Raw genomic sequence first — 22,339 nt, forward strand, 5'->3', positions numbered from 1 at the left:
AACCCAAACTGCATGTCATCAATATTCACTCTTTCTCTAATCATACCTACTAGAAATCTCTCCATTACCTTCATTATCTGGTCTAAAAGCTTGGTGCCTCTGTAATTTCCTCTTTCCAGGGCATCACCCTTCCTCTTAAGAGTACACATTTACAGTTACACTCTTCTTCCAATCATCTGGGATATTACACCCATAAATAATTGTATTTATCAAGTCAGTGACTAACCTCACTCCTATATCTCCTGAGGCTTTCACCATTTCAGCAGTCAACTCAGACACACCTGCTGCCTCCCCACCTGTATCCTGCCTATTGCCCCACCGACAGTGGTGGTGTCAATCAAAGCCCAAGGGCCAAACACTGGATCTGCTGGCTCCAAACCTTCTCTGTCCCAGTCAAACTCCTTGTTCAACAACCGGCTGTAATGCTGTCTCCTTGCGTCTTTAATATCCTCACTGTTTACCACAACCTTTCCTTCTTCATTCTTCACACACTGCTCACCTATGATATCCCTGTTCTTCCTCCTCATCTGATTTACCACCTTAAAAATCATATTCTTCCCTTCCACACGATTTAGATTATCAAGTAAAAGTCTCTGTGACTCAGACTTCACCTTGTAAACCTCTCTTATTAGCCCAATGCTTGGCAGCCAAGTATTCCTCTCTGTTACCACCCTTTTTCCAAGCCCGGAAAAGCCTTCTTTTCTCCTTAACTGCAGATTCTACACCCACAGCCCACCACCAAGTCACTTTATGCCATGGGGGCCTCTTGTCCATCCGCGTACTGAATCAGTAACTTTCAAGAGGTTGGTCCTGATGGCTCTGTACTATTTATTAACACTTCTATCCATGTCTCCCTGTTCAGCCCACCACTCTCTTCATCTTGCTATAGAAGACATCCCTTACTGCATGGTTTTTCAACTTCCATATATTACTTCTAGGTGCATAGGTCCTCTTTTTCATCACCTGCTCCATAAGCACCATGTCACATAATCAGTAACTAATGTTGCTGCACACTTTCCTCGCTCCCAATAACTTAAAACATCCCTCACTAACCTCCTATGAGTCCTCCTGACCAGGAAATTTTGTAGTCTATCTGGCTGCTATTTCCCCCAGACTTGTTATGTAATCAACCTACTCTCTCTTTTCCTACAATGTGTATTGCACAAAATCATCAACATACTCTCTCTTTTCCTAAAATGTGTGTTGCACAAAATCATGTTCATTGCCTCCTCAAACACAAGTATCCATTCCTCTTCCTCATTTCTTGTACCATATTTGCATCCTCCATGTACTTCACATCGTTGAGCTTCTCCGTTTACATGACCATTTAAATATCCCCCTAATACTACAGTTTCATTATCTCCCATACCACTTACTACACGTACTAAGTCATCCTAAAATCTATCTTTCTCACCTCATCCAGGCCTGCCGGTGGAGCTTAAGCTGATACAATTGGATACACCATCCCACTGAACAGAATTTTGACTACTGTTATCGTATCACTTACTCTTAACATTCATGGCATATTCCAGCCATTTCTCCCTAACCAACACACCCACACCCTGTTGTCTATCTATCCTACCCTGCCAAAACAGCTTATTTTAACAATCCTTCCAGCAGTCCATCTAGCCAATCCACCCCTATACTGGACTTCTTGCACTCATCCTATATCCACCAACCTCCTACTCAATGTCTCAACCACTTCCCCTGCTCTACCCCTCAAACTTCCCACATTCCATGAATATAATGATATCACTAGCCCTGTGGATCAGCTTTGGATGTGTTATGTAACTTCTTACTTGTCCCTGCCCTGGAGGGTCTTGGGGATGGGTATTTATTTCACTTGTTTTTTCTGTCTTTCTTTCTGTTAACAACTTTACTCAAAAACTACTGGTGTGATTTTGACCAAAATTACAGGGATGATGGGCTATGACCTTCTGTACATTTGATTAAATTTTGGGCCAAATTCCTCCAAGGCCTAGGCTGTAGTCCCAAAAAGTGTAAGAAAAAAAAAAAAAAGTTTTCACCATAACTCCTTTCAAATTCGTCATGTCAGCTTGAAACCAAAACCTAAAGGTGCATCTTTCAAATCTGCATCCTATAGCATGCCTCATTACATCAGGGGGGTCACCCCCCCAGTTAAGTTAGTGGTTGGTGTGTCAGTGTCAGGTGGGTTGGGCCTAAAATTTCAGATGGGCATGAAATCATCAATTTTCACTCAGTTTACCCCAAATTTGATATGTGACACCATTGACTAGATATCCTGTTGTGTTTGTACGTCAGCACTAAAATGACTGCTGGGAACGGGTTTGCTGTGCCTTGGCACCACTTGTATTTGTTATTGTTGTTGTAAGAGGTGCAGGTGCCAGATAGTACTGTCTTATATAATTACCAATAGTTTGACAATGCATATATAATTTATTTTGTTGACACCCAAGACTAAGGAAGTGTCTGTATGTACAGTTGTCTGTGACCTTGCCTTCTGTCACTATTACTGCTACTCTTACTCTTACAGCCAAGACTTTGTGATGTGTTACTGTTACTATTACTATTACTTTGAAAACCTTGTAATAGTCTATTACTATTACTATTAAATATTACTATTACCCCATGTCTGGTTGTCACTTACCATGACAGGGGATAGAGTAATACTTAAAGTGTCAGGGAGGGATGTATCACCCTCACTTTTAATAAATATTCATAGTTCCTGTAGTTCCTTTTGTGGAAAATAATGAAATGTTTCCATAACCATGCAAGCAGATGGTGCCAGGGTGATGCTGCCAGGCTGCCTCCTTTGTGTTACGTAACTTACATAACCAGTCATCTGCTTTTGGTTGAATTCACATCCATCTGCACATCTCACTCTCACATTTAATAAGTAATAAATGAGTGACAAGCCAAATGGTTTCCTGTACACTGGGAAACCATTTACTACACTGGGTGGTAACCATACTGTATAACCAAATGATGGCACGGTTAGTAGGTAATTAAGGTGCTCTGGTCGGATTGAGCCTGTGTAGGTTTATATCCAAGGGGTAGTTGGGGTTTATTGCTCATTTAATGCCACTCAGGGATGAGTGAGGCTGGTCACTCTCATCTTGAATGTCAGGACCAACTTGCCAAGCCCTGGGTTCCCAAGCTCCTCATGGGGCAGCATAGGATTGGATGATGGATGGATGGATGAAAATATTCTTAGTGCCTGTAGCTCCTTGTGAAGAGATTAATAAAATTTTTACGTAAACATGCACGCAGAAGCCCGGCACCAGGTTGTCTCCTTTGTTACATAACTTGCATAACTAGTTGCCTGCTCCCGGTTCTACTCATATCCATCCATGCCTCCCACTGTCACTTTAAGTAAATAACAAAATATTATTAGTGCGCGCAACTCCTTCTGAGGAAAATAATAAAATCTTTATGTAAATATGCACATAGCTGCTTGGCACCAGGCCACCTCCATTGTTTTAGGTAACGTACATGGCTCATTGCATGCTTTCAGTTTTACTCTTCTCCATCTAAGCATATCACTTGCACCTTTAACCCTTTAACCGCGGGTATTGTTTTGTTCTGACTGTCCTCTCCCGCGGGGGTTTCAGCCAAATGTAAACAAACATTTAAACCTTAATAACTCTGCACAGAATAAAGCTAGAGAAAAAAATAAGGTACCATTAGAAAGTACTAACCTTCAGCTTTCCATTGATGTAGGTTTCATGACTTTGTTGACTTTCACAGGACGGGCAGTGCCGTTAGAAGTGAGGGGTGTAAAATCACTATTTTTCGCTCACACACCATTACCTTCGCTCATACACCATTACCAAATGACAACCTCATTCTGATAATAATACTATAAACATATATGAACACTGCACATACGATAAACACCCACTCTGTGTTCACTGAGGCAGGTAAAAGGCACTGTAATTACCCGCACTTCACTGCCACATCAGCGGTGTTGTAATCACTATTTTTCGCTCACACACCATTACCAAATGCCAACCTCATTCTGATAATAATACTATAAACATATATGAACACTGCACATACTATAAACGCCCACTCTGTGTTCACTGAGGCAGGTAAAGGGCACTGTAATTGCCCGCACTTCACTGCCATATCAGCGGTGTTGTAATCACTATTTTTCGCTCACACACCATTACCAAATGCCAACCTCATTCTGGTAATAATACTATAAACATATATGAACACTGCACATACGATAAACACCCACTCTGTGTTCACTAAGGCAGGTAAAAGGCACTGTAATTGCCTGCACTTCACTATCACATCAGCAGTGTTGTCACTCACACAGCTGGACAGATACTGATGCGTGTTTGGTCCGGGGTGGGGTGGGGGGCCCAGGGGGTGGGAGGTGGGGCCCCAGGGGGGGGGAAGAGGGAGGTGGGGGTTGGCTGGAGTGAAAGAACTTAATAGCTACTCTCCCTTGAAACAATTGGCCCACGGAAAAAAAGCGGGGTATTCAAAGTATTCACAAACATTCGAGAATGACACCCGCAGTTTGGTCCAGTTTTTGCAACGTCATTCTGGAATGACACCCGCGGTTAAAGGGTTAATAGATAACAAAATATTCTTAGTGCCTGTATTTCCTTCTGTGGAAAATAATGAAATGTTTCCCTAAACATGCATGCAGATTGTGCCAGGGTGATGCCGCCAGGCTATGTCTTTTGTGTTGTGTAACTTTTGTAGATAGTTGTGTGCTTTCGGTTCAACTCATATCCTTGTACGCATCTCACTCTCACTTTTAATAAGTAATGAAATACTGCTAGTGCCTGTAGTCCCTTGTGAGGAAAATAATAAAATGGTTATGTTAACATGCACACGAGCACTCAATGCCAGGCCATATTGATACACCACCGCGCTGGACTTTGGACTTTTGGCACTCAGCAGACCATGTTTTGGAGGGAGCCAATTACGGGAGGGTTTATCACGCCATGTAAGAGGTAAAAATTTCAAATGGAACCTGTGTAGTTGGAGGGGTCACCATGCGGTAGTTCACTAGGTTCACATTGCAAATGAGCCCTGGATAACAACAATGGCAATAGGGCTACAATGATAATGAAGATGTTAACATTCTGTAAGTTTAAGACATTTCTTTTTAATCACTTACTGAGTAGACTGTACTGTGCACATTGCACTTTAACAAACATTTTATTTCATTTTTATGATACTAGTATCATCTCATAAAAAATATTGCAGGTATTGACATGAATAATTTTGTGTATGTTTGCAACATTTTTATTGCCATATTTTATTTTACGTAACCATACATAAACTTTTTAGCTGTGCTTACGTGACAATGACCTGATAGCAGTTCCTCGGGAGGTGGGAGAACTGACCCGACTACGAGAGCTTCATCTCCAGGGCAACAGGCTGGAGGTCCTACCTCCAGAAATTGGTGAGATCTCAGTTGCACCAGAGGTTACCTGGCAGTGGAAATTGAAAGTTTTATGTTCAGTTTTGTAATGTCAAAGAAACCAGGTGGTCTAGTGTCAAAGGTGTCAGATGGGATGAAACATATATGGTGTGCATTGGTTTGAATCCTGCACATGCAGTTGGATGTTTTTTGATGATACAGTATCAGTGAGGGTGTAGGTCAGTCACTCACCCTTGCTTAATTGTAACTGTGGTTAGTTAATCGTAAGTCTTTGCACCTCATGAAGGGTAATATGGAACTGACTGCTGCTTAAACCACACCAAAGATTCTTCTTTCTTTTAACAATATGTCAGGGCAGGTGGCATTACTGTCAAAGCAGAGGGAGAGTGGCCATATGCAGTTTGCTACAAGGATGTGGGAAGTAACTCCATCTTGTGCAGTACTTGTGATATGTGGGTGCATAAGAGATGTAGTGATATTGAAGGTAGGCTGTGAAATAATACTGATTTTGCATGTGTGGTGTGTCAGAGAGAGCAGTATAGAGATTGCCAGGCATCAAAAGATTGATCTTGCAGGTGACTGTCTTGTGTGTAGAAGATTTTTTTTGTTTGTTGGAGGACATGTTATGTGCTGGAGGCGGGGCTGGAGCTAGTAGCTCTGTGGGTAAGGAGTGGTTGGAGGAAGTTCAGGGAGCTGTTGCCTCTCCTGACATTGAGAAGGCTCTCCCTCCATGTTAAGGGATCTTTGTATGCGGCATGTGCTAGGAGTGTAATGCTGTATGCTAGTGAGACCTGGGCACTAAAGGAATAGGATATTCACAGGCTCAAGAAATGACAATGCTTAGGTGGATGTGTAGTACGTCTTTGAATGTGAGGCCTTGGGGGGGGAGCTAGGTTTATGAATGAGAAGTTGAGAGGAAGGATGGGACTGGAGTGTATTGGTGCTCTCATGAGGAGGGGCAGATTGAGTTGGCTTTGTCATGTGGAAAGGGTGAAGGATGACAGCTGGGTGTGGAAAGTGAGAAGTGTGTACTTCAGGGATAGGCTTGCAAGAGGCAGATTGAAAAAGACCTGGGACGAGGTCAGAGATAAGAGACTGAATAGGGAGTTCTGCCAGAGATCAAGCAGCATGGAGAGCCACCATTAGGTGAACAAGGCCGACGCATGTTGAAGCCTTTATAAACGATACAGTATAACAAAGTTAACTGCCAGACAGTTGTTCTTGGCTTACACAAATCCTCTCATGTTGAGGGATTAGAAAGTGTTGCCCTAAATCCCTTCAGTCTGTTTCCTCCCCCCTTCATTTGGGTGTTACCAGACAGTTTACTTACCTGAGAGAGATCCCTTATCAGGAAGAAATTGAAGCACTGCTATAGATTTTACACTTAATACATTTATATATTATGAGTGCATAGCTTTCCTTTTAGGTGTCAGGTATACCTCTTAATGTGAATGCTAATACTTTTAGTTGCTTTGATCGCAGACTGCCACATGTTAGTTCTGTAATACAGTATTTTAATTACATCCCTCTGTCTGATTCCCAACATGGATATCAGCTAAACACTCAGCCACCACATACATTACCTTTCAGAACTAATTCAGCTTATCCTAGATGACTTTAACAAGAGGCAGCTGCCATTAAGAACCATGCTGGCAGCAGTATACATAAACAAGTAGCAGTATACAAAATGCAGACAAAAGACACATCCCTAGAAGCAACAGAAAGAGACGCAACCCCATCTTCATACCAGAAATTCAAGGCCTCATCAGACAACGGGACACACTGCGACACTCCCAGCACCCCATACACAAGACACCGTACAACAAATACAAGAACTTAACACTCAAATAAACAATAAAATAGCAGAACAGCAAACACTAAATTGGAATTATTATCTCCAAACACTTGACCACAAAACAAACACCAGTGAACTCTGCAAAACACTAAACAGCATTACACTCTCCAACAGCAACACTACACACTCACATGCCACCATCACAACAGACACCATACCTTCAAACAAACAACAGGCATACACTCGCATCAATCACTTTTCACAAGTCAGCCATCTAAACCCCCATCCCGAAGACCAACGTATCATCCGACGTAAGAGACAGTTCCCCATAGACCCAGACTATGCACCTTTCACTTACAACCAGACGAAGCACATCATTAGCAACCTTAAGCACTCATCTGCCTGTGTACCAGACAACATAAGCAACATTCACCTTAAACACTTTGGACCACAAGGCATACAAGCACTCACCAACAAATCAAACTACAGCTACTCACACACCATAATACCCAGCATCTGGAAGCATGGCATTATCATCACTATCCCTAAACCCAACAAAGACCTCACGTTACCTTCCTCACCCTGCCCCATCACACTCCTCCGTACCCCCTCTAAAGTCACTGAATGACTGGTACTACAACTAGTCACATCTCACATTCCCCTAGTCCAATCACAACATGACTTTAGGCCATTACACTCCACAAACACCCTTCTTACAGACCTTACACAGAGAGTTTTTGATGGCATGAATTCAGTTAGGCCACCTCACAGAATACTCCTAGTCACACTAGACATCAGCAGAGCTTTTGATGCCATCCCCCGCCACAACCTCACAAACAAAATACTCAACACAAACATGCACAATAACACAAAAAAGTGGTTGGTAAACTAATTAGCAGGCAGATGTGCACACGTAACATTTGCCGGTCAGTCTTCTAACATCAGACACTTCACAAATGGCATCCCCCAAGGATCTGTTTTGTCCCCTACACTCTTTAACCTATACATGCACGACATACCCACACCCCACACACCACAGATACACATAGCTTCCTATGCAGATGATATAACACATGTATGCACTAAAACGCAAACACAGCTGCACACATCCTCGAACCTTACCTCAACACACAGCATGAATGGTTCACCACAAACAGGCTCAAAATAGCCCCAGCCAAATCTACAGTGACCCTTCTCACAAACTGGACAGCAGAACACAGGCACATCCCACACCTCACCATAAACAACACTCCCCTACCACACACACACACACACACACACACACACACACACACACACACACACACACACACACACACACACACACACACACACACACACACACACACACACACACACACACACACACACACACACACACACACACACACACACACACACACACACACACACACACACACACACACACACACACACACACACACACACACACACACACACACACACACACACACACACACACACACACACACACACACACACACACACACACACACACACACACACACACACACACACACACACACACACACACACACACACACACACACACACACACACACACACACACACACACACACACACACACACACACACACACACACACACACACACACACACACACACACACACACACACACACACACACACACACACACACACACACACACACACACACACACACACACACACACACACACACACACACACACACACACACACACACACACACACACACACACACACACACACACACACACACACACACACACACACACACACACACACACACACACACACACACACACACACACACACACACACACACACACACACACACACACACACACACACACACACACACACACACACACACACACACACACACACACACACACACACACACACACACACACACACCTTGGTGTAACATACAATACATCAGTGTCATTTAAACAACACATCACAAACATTAAAAATAAAATAACATAAGACTCAGTGCCTTGAGGTCACTTGCCCATACAACATTCAGACACAACAAAGAAACCACCACCACAGTATACAAACAATACATACGTTCAGTGATGAATTACTGAAGCCCTGCCTGGGCTCCTAACCTCACCAAAACACGCTGCAACACTCTACGGACCATACAGAACAAGGCCCTAAAAATAATCACAGGCTGCACAGCTACTACACCCACAGACCACCTACATCAAGGAACCAAAGTCCTCAAAGTCGAGGATCACCTAGACATGAGAGGCACCCAGATTCTTGCTGCAGCCTCCACAAACCCACAACATCCACTACATTACATGGCAGCTTATCCACCCATACCAAGGAACATCAAAACAACACCCAGCACACGATATCATACACAAATACTGTCATCTCTTCCCCCTCGCCCACCTCAGACCAGCTTCCAGAAGCATATCCACACTCAGATCACTTGCCGCTCAATTCAGTCACCTAAAGAAAACACACAGCTGCATGCACGGCCTCCTGACATCCACCCTTGTGAACCCTTTCTCTCTCGCGAGGACAGGGTCCACCTAGCCAGGCTGAGATGTGGGCACCATCCAGCCCTGTTAAGCTACCAGAAGAGGCTGGATGCCTCCGTCGCTAATGCCTGTCCAGGATGTAACACAGCACCCCATACTATTAAGCACATTATGGAAGACTGCATTGCACACAATCACCTACGCCACCAACACAACATACACTCTTTGAGAGCTCTGTGGGAAAGCCCGGTCTTGGCCATGGCCCTCCTAAGGGACTTGGAGCTGTTCGGCCAGAGTGCCTAGGGAACAACTACTACTACAAATACAAGTCATTTGACATAGAACTAAGACAGTGGTAGGTGGGGGTGCACAGTAGCCACTTATTAGTGTAGTCATGCCCAGTGGTGGCTCTACATTGAATGATAAGCCAGATTATTTCCTGTAACCCAGGAAGCCATTTACTATATTGGGTGATAACCATATAACCAGATTAATTTCTAGTGATCTAGTTGGTTAACAGGCTTAGACCAGATGTTGCCCATCCAAGGGATGGTTGGGGTTTTTTGGTTGCATAAATGCAGCTCGGGATAGATTATCCTAGTCCTGGGCCCTATTCTCCTGATGGAGCAAAAAAAAAAAAAAAAAAAAAGCTGGATGATAGATACATTGGGTAATTTAATTACTGTACTCTGTAATATTTGTCATTACCTCTCTCCTTTCCTTGTAGGTCAGTTGGACTTGCTGGGCAATCGGTGCTGCCTGCGTCTTGAGTGCAACCCGTGGGTACCTATGATTGCTGACCAACTCCTCCTTGGTCCATCCCATGTGATGGACATGCTGCGTAATGAGTCATACAAGTTGTGAGTACTGGCAGTAGCTGTATCTTGAGTTGTTAGGGTTATAAGACTGTGCAAGAAAAGTATAATGAGTATGATCTGCACCATGTAGTAAGTTATAGTTAGTAAGAAATCTGCCTCTAAGGAACACTGCCTTCTAATGTCAGAGAAATGTTGGCATCCCAGCAATAAGTGGAACCGTTATATATTAATCTGATGAAGCAGTGCTAATCAGGTTCATATTTAGGGCTCAGACAAAAAAGAAAAAAGTATTCTCTTTTTTGTCATTGCCCAAGCCAACCCTGTAAGTTATTGGCAGAACTCCTCCCCTAAACCCCTATGACAAATCACATCAACCCATGGCTCCTTATCCCCAGCAGCAGTGGAGCAACTGGCCATGGTTATGGTCAGACCAATGCCAGGCAAGGGGCACTAAGTCTCTGGGTATGGTCTGACTGTTTTTGGAAAGAAAACCATGGAACATGAAACATCTTAACTCTGGCCTTGCATTGCCGTAAAGGCACACAAAAGAAGGAACATGGTGTTAAAGATGAGGGTGAAGAAACATGAAGTTATGTTTAACAAATATTTCCTGCCCTGTCCATGTATAATTGAGATGAGCTACTGTAACATGTGTCTTGATAGTACTATATTATCTCAGTGAACACGGATGATCCTGGGTTAGTTATATTTGTGTATGTGGGTAAGTTTGTGGGCGAAAGGGACCTGTAAGGCCAAAAATAAATTATTTGATGTGGCACCAGTATGTGAGTGTGTTTAAGAAGTAAGATATGGAAATTAAGGACAAAATAAAGGAGTAAAGCATATCAATAAAGGTGCACATAAATTTTTTTTTTTTTTTTTATGGATATACAGTAATGTACTTATCCTTAATTTTTTTGTGAGATTGTCATTGAATGCACCATACTATACATGGGTTGCATTTATTTTTGTTTTTGAGCCAGGAATATCAAAGGCTTGAATGATGAGTAAGTTGATATGTGGCCCCTTTGGGGCTAAGATGCGAATGAATGTGTTTGAATGGATGAGTAAATGGAGAGTGAGTCATCCTGTCTCGGCTACCTCCCTTTCCTTGGGGGAAGCAGCCTAGGTATATAGATAGATAGATAGATAGATTTTGTTGAAATTTCCCTTTCTTTTGTATTTTCTGTTTTCTTTTTATTATGCATATTACATACAGTAAAACTGAATGAACCCCAGCACTCTTCCAGTACACACTACTTGATGTTTGGCCATTGATATGTTGTCAGAAGAGTATTGGGAGTCATCATCATCATCATCAATCATCAATCCTCCTCCTCCTCCTCCTCCTCCTCCTCCTCCTCCCTTCTTCTTCTTCTTCTTCTTTCCCACCCTAGGGCAGGGTGAGGAGTAGCAACATCCAGACAGCCCAAGTTTGCTGAGTCCAGTGGGCCATGCTTCCATTCACTCTTCATTCAAGTCCCTGGAATCCTGGCTTTATCTGATACTCCGAAAACATCCATCACACTCAGTAGCTTCACATGAACGTATCCAATAGAGCCAGTCCGGACGCTGACACATTGAAAATGGGTGTCAAATCCCTTATCATGCACTTCTTCACACAACATTCATCCAGCAAGCTTGATCTCTTGTCAGTCGCCTAGCCTTACCGATTTCCATTGCTCTCTTCCTCACGCACTCATTCACCATATCCTGCCACCTTTTCCTTGGCCTACTTTGCCTCCTCCTTCCTTCAGATTGGCACAGATATACCTTTTTCACAACTCTATTGTTACCCATTCTCTCCACATGACCATTCCATGTTTGCACACTGTCTTCAATTCTGGTGTCCACAGACTTCCTCACTCCACATCTTTCACGAATCACATTATTTCATATCCTATCCACTCTCTGTACTCCACATACGTTCTTCAGCAGTCCCATCTCCACTGCTTTCACTCTTGACTTTTCATATTCATGCCACACCATAGTCTCACATCCGTATGTTGAAGTTGGCACTCACACTCCTTCATGTAAGCTCATGCAGCTGCAACACTCAAGCCTCTGTTTCTTATCAAGACCTTCATTGCTGCAGCTACTTTCCTTCCTTTTGTCATTCTGCTTTCCACCTGTTTTGCACATTTTCCTCTCTTTTCTATACCTGTACCCAGGTATTTGAACTCTCACCAATTCTGTCTGTCTCCATTCACTGTAACATGACAATGGAGTCACCGTCTCTCTCAATAACCATCACTTTACTCTTTTCTGCATTTATTCTCAAGGCACGACACTCACAGGCATCAGCAAAACTCAGCACTAGTCTGCCAAGTTCTTGTCCTGTATTTGCAGGCAGTACTGCATCATCAGCATACAACATATTTGAGATATTCCATCCATCACCATTCATTACCAACACCATCCCTCTCTCCATTACTTGTGTTTTTACTTCTCTAATCACCCCATCTATATATATGTTGAACAACCATAGGAACATCACACAGTCTTGTCGCACACCCACACTGATTGTGAATCATTCACTTAGATGCCCATTTACCCTTATGCTTCACTACCATGAAAAAAACTCCTGACGGCACCTAGCAGCTTACCATCTACACCGCACATGCTTAAAACCTTCCACAGTCCTTCTCTGTCTACTTTATTATATGCTTTTTCCAGATCCATAAATGCCATAAACACCTCTTAGTCCTTCTTACAAGCCTTCTCCACTATCTGTCTTACTGCAAATATTTGATCCACACATCCTGTGCTACTGCTAAAGCCATCCTGTTCATCACTTGCTAGGACATCTGATATCTCTCTTACTTTCTCTGTAGTCAAGTGGGGTTGGTGGAGGATTAGTGCCCCTCCCTGTAAAACAATTAGCTCTAAGCCCTTGGTCACCCCGTTTGGGATACATGGCGTCTGGCAATGAATTAATGGATGAATTCTTCCACATACCTTCCCTACCACACTCAGTAAGCTTATGCCACGATAATTCTTGCACTCAATTTTATTTTTGTACAGAGTAGAATCACAGCCTTTTTCCACTCTGCTGGCACAGTTTCACTCATCCATGCCTTGTAACATATTTCCAGCAGGCACTTCATTCCACTCTCTCCACTGCACTTAATCATCTCTGCATACACCTCATCAACCCCAGCTGCTTTTCCATTTTTCAGCCACTTCACAGTGTTCTTCACCTGTGCAAATGTCATGTTTCTTAGCAGTGCATTCCTTCTCTGCACACCCCCAGAACCAATCATGTTAACAGTTGCTTTGCTATCATTATTTCTGTTCATCAGGCTTTCAAAATATTCTTTTCATCTGGGCCTTACTTCATCCCCATGGGTTAATAACCTACCACGTACATCCTTCACACCTTCACATTTCTTTCCGCTTTGACTTCTACATTTCCACATCTCTTTCCAGAATAACTTCCAATTTCGGTAATTGGGAGTAATTTAAGTTTTATGTAATATTTTATATGGATGAGCAAAGTAAGTTGTGCTTTGTGGTTATACTAAAGTATGCTTTGTGGATATGGGAAAAAGGAGAGAGGGCTAGACGCGTTAGAAATAACGTGGCAGATGTACCGGGTCTGTGATGTTTTATTTGATAGTGGTAGGTGGGGGCGATCACCATCCACACACTCAGTGTAGTGCTGCATTGGGTGTCTGCCCTTTCCTCTTTCCCTTCCTTCCTCTTCCATCTTTCTTTCTTTCATTCTTTCCTCTTCCTTATGCCTACTGATGACTTTAAACTCCCTCTTCTGTCTTTCTTTCCGTCATTCTTTCCTCTTCCTTCTGCCTATGGGTGACTGTACACTGAGTGACAAGCCAAATGGTTTCCTGTACACCAGGAAACCATTTACCTCACTGGGTTGTAACCATATAACCAATTTATGGTGTCTGGTGATTTAGTGGGTAAGTAAGGTGCTCAGATCAGAATGGGCCTGTGTAGGTTTATATCCAAGGGTTGGTTGGGGTTTATCACTCACATTTTGCCACTCAGGGATGAGTGAGGCCGGTCACTTTCATCTTAGGGGAGAGGACTGTTGTTACTTATGAAGGTACATTTGTTTTTCTTATATATATATCTGATTTTTAAAAATGTTTTGTTACTTTATATGAGCAATAACATTACAAAATTTGAGTAAAGTTGGTCAATTAGTTTTTACAGAAAAAAATAGTATGTGGGTTATATGTATAAAAATGTTGAGACATGAGAAATGGGAAACCAGGAGAAGTGTGTTCTTTTGATCTCTGTGATATTTGGTAGTCATACTAATAATCTGTCTATCTATTGCCAGATGCCATAATCCCGTACGGGGTGGCCATTTGACTTTGAGTTAATTGTTTTACGGGGAGGGGCACTAACCTTCCACCAACCCACTTGTTGACACGTAGGGAGCACATATAGTTTGGTTATATGGTTACCACCCAGCGTTGTAAATGGTTTCTTGGCTTACAGGAAACCATTTGGCTTGTTACTCAATGTAAAGCCACCTGTAAAGGAAAGAAAAGCAATAAGAAATGACAGGAAAGATGGGAGAAAGAGGAAGAGAGGAAAACCCTTATTAATAAATTGTCCTAACAGTTTTTTAATATTCTTCACCACTGCTGAACAAAAAAATTCCCAAAATGCGTATGTATTTATCCCAAATTTTACCCCCTTTTTGCCATGTTCAAAAAAATCATTACAGTCATGTTTGTCAGTCTCTGAAAAAAATTTATGGACAAAATGTTCCCCTTTCATTCCTCTTTTTATAGGTATTTTGCTTTTTGTCTTATGGTCAAAATTACCTAATAGAGTTATATCACTCCAAAGGACTGTAAGTTTAATTCTGAGATATCACTCGTTTTCTGTTGACTTGCAGTGTCTGTATGTTTGGAAACAACTTAGATCCTTTTTTTTTTATTTTAGGAGTTAGGATTAGGGATGGTTATGAAGAGGTGGAGTATGTTGGAGAAGACAAAAATGGAGAAAAAGACGTAGAAGGTTGGGGTTCATGAGGTGAGGTCATGGTGGGGGGGCAGGTAAGAGGGGAGGTGGCCATGGTGGAGAAAGAACTGCAGCTTCCAACACGTTTTTCTCCTATTGAAATGGCTTCAAATTCTTCTCTGCTGCTTTCTGACACTGCAGTCGCTTCTTAGATGGTTGCCCCATCTTCAAAAAGTGGGCAAAAACGATGAGAAATGGCCAAGATTAGCACAGACTGAGAACAGGTTGAGACCAAGGCTGGCACATCTGAGCTCTCCACGTGTCATATCATCTCTGGTGTTTCCCTGCCTCACTGCCACACTCCACACACACACTCCCATTGCCAGATGTATGACAGAATTTTTACAGAAAGAAAAGGAAAATAATCGGGAAAAAGTGGTCTATCTGTCTGTCTATTGCCAGACGCCATAATCCCGTAAGGGGTGGCTATTTGACTTTGAGTTATTTGTTTTACGGGGAGGGGCACTAACCCTCCACCAACCCACTTGTTGACATGTAGGGAGCATGTATGGTTTGGTTATATGGTTACCACCTAGCGTTGTAAATGGTTTCTTGGCTTACAGGAAACCATTTGGCTTGTCACTCAATGCAAAGCCACCTGTGAAGGAAAGAAAAGCAATAAGAAGTTCATATTATATATATATACCCCCTGGGGGTAGGGGGGTTTTTCAAGAATACTCCCCCAGTATCCCTGCTTGTCGTAAAAGGCGACTAAATGGGTTGGCGGAGGGTTAGTGCCCCTCCCCGGAAAACAACTAACCAAAAAAACAAACAATAAGCCTCGGACAAGAACTGACCAAACGTTGACGACCAAGGACCGGACAAAGGACATTGCAATTGGAACGTGGAATGTAAGGGGAGCGAATGATGAGGTGAAAGAGAGAGAGATTGTCCAGGTGCTTGAGGATGCGAAAGTGGATGTATGTGGAATAACTGAAACAAAATGGAGAGGAGAAAGTGTGAGAGAATGGGAGTATGGATGGGGTATATGTGCAGGAGTAGGTGAGAATGAGAGGGCAAAGGAAGGAGTTTGTATAGTTGTGAGTAAAAGATGGAAGAGGAGCATAAGACAGTATGGATCAGTTGGATCAAGGATTGTGTGGGTAAAGTTGAAAGTTGGAATACAAATGTGGGCGATTGTGTGTGTGTATGCACTGACGCAAGATCGTTCTAGAAGAGTGAGAGAAGAGTTCTGGACAAATGTAGAAGTGTGCATGGAAAAGTTTGGAAGGAATGAGAGAGTGTTTTTGATTGGTGATATGAATGGTGAAGTTGGGAATGTGAAGGTGGATGGAATAGTTGGTGACTGGGGTGTGCCTGCTGAGATAGATGAGAATGGCAGTGCGTTAGTGGACATTTGTGCTGGGAGGGGGTTGGTGATAGCCAATACCCTCTTCAGGCATAAAATGATCCACAGGTATACATGGCGAGTGATGAGAAGGGTGGGTGGCGAACTGAATGAAAGGAAGGCAATGATTGATTATGTGTGTGTGGATGAAAGGATACGAAGATGTATATTGGATGGAAGAGTTTATAGAGGTTGGGGGAGTGGACTTTCTGACCACTACTTGGTGGTGGCCAGAATTAAAGTCCAAGTAAGATGGAGGAACAGAAGAAGGGAAAGACGAGAGGAAGGAGTAGTTGCAAGGAGAGTGGAAAGGTTACAAGAGGATGAGAAAAAGGCAGAGTATAAGAGAGAAGTGGAGGAACAATTGGGCAAATATGAATTGGAGCAGATGGAGGACGTGGAAGGTGTGTGTAGAATATTTACAGAAGAAATATGTGCAGCATGTGATGTGGTGTGTGGAAGGAAGAGAAGACGGAGGGGGGTGCAAGGAACAGCGTGGTGGACTGAAGAGGTGAAACAGGCTGTGGCACAAAAGAAGAAAGCATACAATGAATGGATGAGGAATAGGGGCGTGGAAGAGGTTGAGAGGCGGAAGAGAGAGTTATATGTAGAAAGAAAGAGAGAGGTGAAAAGATTAGTAAGAGAGAGTAAGAAGAGAGTGGATGAGGAATTTGGAAGGAATTTGAGTGTAAAGTGGAGGGACTGTAAGAAAATGTTCTGGAGAGAGGTGAAAAGAGTAAGACAGGGTGGAAGTGAAGTTAGCAGGGGAGTGAAAGATAAAAATGGTAGATTACTAGTGGAGAAGGGAGAAAAAGTGAGCAGATGGAGAGAACACTTTAAGGAATTGTTGAACGTGGAGGATGGAAGTAATGCGAGTATAAGTGCCTGGGGAATGGCTGGGAGAAGGAGGGAGGTGAGAAGACAGGAAGAAATCAGTAGGATAGAAGTTGTGGAAGCAATGAAGAAAGTTAAATCAGGGAAAGCCCCAGGAATTGATGGAGTGTGTGGTGAAATGCTGAAGCATGGGGGAGAGATAGTAGTAGAATGGATGTGGAAGATGTGCAGATTGGCCTGGGAGGAAGTTAGAGTCCCGGAGGATTGGAAGTCAGGTATAATTATTCCCTTGTACAAAGGAAAAGGGGAAAAAGAAGTGTGTGGTAATCATAGGGGCATTTGTCTTCTTAGTATAATAGGAAAAGTGTATGGTAGGATACTTATTGACAGAGTTAGGGAAAGAACAGAGGAATTAGTTGGAGAAGAACAGGGAGGCTTTAGGAAGGGAAAAGGTTGTGTAGATCAGATATTCATTCTCAGATCTTTAGTGGAAAAGTTTCTAGAGAAGGGAAAGAAGTTGTATGCGGCTTTCATGGATTTGGAGAAAGCATATGACAGGGTGGATAGACTAGGATTGTGGAAAGTGTTAAGAATATATGGAGTAGATGGGAAGTTGTTGAATGCTGTGAAGAGTATGTACGATGGTGCGAAGGCTGCAGTGCGTGTGGATGGTGAACTAAGTGAATTTTTCTCTTTGAAAGTTGGGTTGAAACAGGGATGTGTCATGTCTCCATGGTTGTTCAATCTGTACATGGATGGGGTAATAAAAGAGGTACAAGGTAGGGTAGTGGATGTTGGAGTGGCCCTGGTGAGAGAGGATTGTGTTTGGAAACTCCCTGTGCTGTTGTTTGCAGATGATACTGTGTTGTTGAGTGAAGACGAAGGGGAGCTGCAAGGCTTGGTGGATGAGTTTGGGAGAGTGTGTAAGAAACGGAATCTAAAGGTGAATGTAGGGAAGAGTAAAGTGATGGTCTTTGAGAGAGGTGAAGTCAGTGAATGTACAGCGAGGTTGGATGGTGAGGAATTGGAAAATGTGAGTACATTTAAGTACTTGGGTAGTGTGATGAGTAAGGATGGAGGTTTGGATGGTGAAGTGCTTGAAAGGGTACAGCAGGGAAGAAAGGTTGCTGGTTCTTTGAAAGCAGTGATAAGAAACAGGGAAGTGAGCATGGAAGTGAAAAAGTTACTACATGACAGTATTGTGATACCAACTCTAACGTACGGAAGTGAAGCTTGGACGTTGTTGGAAGGACACAAGTCAAGAGTGAGAGCAGTGGAAATGAGTTATTTAAGAGGAGCCTGTGCAGTCACATGGAGAGACAGGCTGACGAATGAGGATATAAAGGAGCGTTGTGGTGTTGATGTGGATGTGATAGGAAGCGTTATGAGGAACATACTGAGGTGGTTTGGCCATGTGGAGAGGATGGAGGGTGAAAGACTGACGAAGAGAGTGTATGTGAGTGAGGTGGAGGGGGAAAGAGGGAGGGGGAGGCCGAGGATGAGATGGAGGGATGGGGTGGAGAGGTATATGAGAGAGGGGGGTGTGAGTTGGGAGCAGGGGAGTGAAATGGCGGGGGACAGGGCGACTTGGAGGCGATTTGTTTGTGGCCACCCCAAACGGGACTGAGGCGTCTGGCAATAGATAGATAGATAGAAAATGGAGATTTCTGCAGGGAAGTGACCTCAAAATTGGAATTACAAAATATTTTTTTTGAAGGGGAAAGAATTGTCGTACGGCTGTCAAATTTTTACAGAGAACAAGTGATACTCGGAGCTATTTTATGGGGTAACTTTCGCAAAATGCCTTTGTCAGTCGAAAATCGGACCCTGCTGGCGTCCACTCCCCTTAACCCTTTAACCGCGGGTATTGTTTTGGTCTGACTGTCCTCTCCCGCGGTGGTTTCAGCCAAATGTAAACAAACCTTTTAACCTTAATAACTCTGCACAGAATAAAGCTAGAGAAAAAAATTAGGTACCATTAGAAAGTACTAACCTTCAGCTTTCCATTGATGTAGGTTTCATGACTTCGTTGACTTTCACAGGACGGGCAGTGCCGTTAGAAGTGAGGGGTGTAAAATCACTATTTTTCGCTCACACATCATTACCTTCGCTCATACACCATTACCAAATGCCAACCTCATTCTGATAATAATACTATAAACATATATGAACACTGCACATACGATAAACACCCACTCTGTGTTCACTGAGGCAGGTAAAAGGCACTGTAATTGCCTGCACTTCACTGCCACATCAGCGGTGTTGTAATCACTATTTTTCGCTCACACACCATTACCAAATGCCAACCTCATTCTGATAATAATACTATAAACATATATGAACACTGCACATACGATAAACACCCACTCTGTGTTCACTGAGGCAGGTAAAAGGCACTGTAATTGCCTGCACTTCACTGCCACATCAGCGGTGTTGTAATCACTATTTTTCGCTCACACACCATTACCAAATGCCAATCACATTCTGATAATAATACTATAAACATATATGAACACTGCACATACGATAAACACCCACTCTGTGTTCACTGAGACAGGTAAAAGGCACTGTAATTGCCTGCACTTCACTGCCACATCAACATGTGTTGTCACTCACACAGCTGGACAGATACTGATGCGCGCTTGGTCAGGGGTGGGGTGGGGGGCCCAGGGGGTGGGAGGTGGGGCCCCAGGGGGGGGAAGAGGGAGGTGGGGGTCGGCTGGAGTGAAAGAACTTAATAGCTACTCTCCCTTGAAACAATTGGTGCACGGAAAAAACGCGGGGTATTCAAAATATTCACAAACATTCGAGAATGACACCCGCGGTTTGGTCCAGTTTTTGCAACGTCATTCTGGAATGACACCCGCGGTTAAAGGGTTAAATGTCAGGACCAACTTGCCTAGCCCCAGGCTCATACGTTCCTCATTGGGCAACATAGGATTGGATGATGGATGGATGGATGGATGGATGGAGCTGGGTGATGTGACCTGTGGTATTGGGGGAGGTGAAGTTAGAGCCATTAGGGTTAGCAGTTAGTGGAAGAAGTTCAAGAAAAAGTTACCTGCTAACCTGAGAACTACAATTTACATCACTCGATGCTCAGCAGGCGACTCTGACTTGCGTTACTTGTGTCGGGTGGGGGGGTGTCCACACTTTAATACTAGGGCAACAGGTGACTGATGACATGATTTTGATCATGTAGAGGCAAGTGGAGTTTGTTTTCAGCTGGTTCTCCCCATTCATCTCTCCCCCACCTGTGCATGTTTCTCCCCCCTTTTTCTTCTTAATGCAGTTCCTCTTGAGAATTATAAGCTCAAAATGTGTCCCCTGACTATACTATTGCAGATATTGACTTAAAAAATTGTGTAGTTAAATATTTTAAACTACAGTATGATCTTTCATCTCATCATGCTAAAAAGTGTCATTGGTAGAACTAAAATTTTTGTATTTTTTCATCAGACAAAATCTTTGCGCTTAATGCACTTTGACTTAACTGTGTGGGTTATTGACTTTATTCTAGAACTATATATACTTTAGCATGTTGTCTTTCATATCAAGGACATAACACTGGTTTCTGATGTTATTAGAAGACTTTGTGTGTGTGTGTGTGTGTGTGTGTGTGTGTGTGTGTGTGTGCACAATGGGATTATTGGGATTTCCTGATGCTGCACTTTATGGGTGAACATTTATGGAACTCTCGTACTGAGGACATATTGTGTGTTTTTTGCATGAAAATAATGCAGGAGTGCTTTATGGTAATGAAACTTGGGCAGTTTAAAGGACAATGATATTAGTAGGCTTGAGTATACTGGAAGGCATATGGTGATGTGATGCATGGTGGGAGATGGAAGTGGTTTGGACTGGTGGTGAAAATAGAGGGTGAGGGTGAAAATTAAGTAGAAAGATTTAGGCGTGTGAATCTGATTGTAGATCACCAGTTGATAAAGGTAATCTTAGACTTGGGATGAGATCCTACAGAATGACCTCAGGTTCTGGGGATTATAAAGATGCTGCCACTTCTCAAATAACATAAACAATTTCAAATGAACAATACTGACAATTGAAGGCCTGTACCCCACTATAGACTTTTAAATTTGAAAAATTTCTAAAGTGTACCCTTCCACATTATTAGTAGAATCTATCACATCATTTTAAATACTGTAATGTGTAGCTTGGTATTGGTAGAGGCCATGTTTTTTCTGTGTGTGCTTGCATGCATGCATGTGTGTGTTCTTACCTAATTGTATCTTTACAGGAATGAGTCAAGCTCGTACTGTCCCGTGTCTTAAACCATATTTATCGTACATATCCTAAAATTTGTGAATTGTTTTGGCACACACTATTTCATTCAGTAGTGCATTCCATTGATCAATTGCTCTGTTTGGGAAACTGAATTTCCTTACGTCTTTATCACCTCTCTTCTTATGCAGTTTTTTGCAGTGTCCTCTTGCTGATGCTTCTCCATATGTTAAGTAATCATTTATGTCTATTTTCTCCTTCCCTGATATGCACTTATATAGCATTATCATGTCACCTCTTTTCCTTCTCTCCTGTAGTGTTGGTAGATTCAGTTTATTTAGTCTTTCTTCGTAGCTTAGGTCCCTTAAGCTTGGTATCCATCTTGTAGCGGCC

The 22,339-nt window shown here is 42.8% G+C and overlaps 1 protein-coding gene across 1 annotated transcript in view; it reads left to right on the plus strand.

Moving 5' to 3' along the window:
- ics (ras suppressor protein 1) overlaps positions 1-22,339 on the plus strand; it is a 46,779-nt gene that overhangs the window by 21,885 nt on the left and 2,555 nt on the right. The window contains exons 5-6 of the mRNA XM_080275830.1: positions 5,296-5,410; positions 10,434-10,566. Coding sequence (XP_080131956.1) covers positions 5,296-5,410; positions 10,434-10,566 — 248 coding nt within the window. The remainder of the gene's footprint in view (positions 1-5,295; positions 5,411-10,433; positions 10,567-22,339) is intronic.

The sequence above is a fragment of the Coenobita brevimanus genome, chromosome 63 (genome assembly GCF_032717465.1).
Source record: "Coenobita brevimanus isolate Jiangsu-jjx chromosome 63, ASM3271746v2, whole genome shotgun sequence".
NCBI classification, from domain to species: Eukaryota; Metazoa; Arthropoda; class Malacostraca; order Decapoda; family Coenobitidae; genus Coenobita; species Coenobita brevimanus.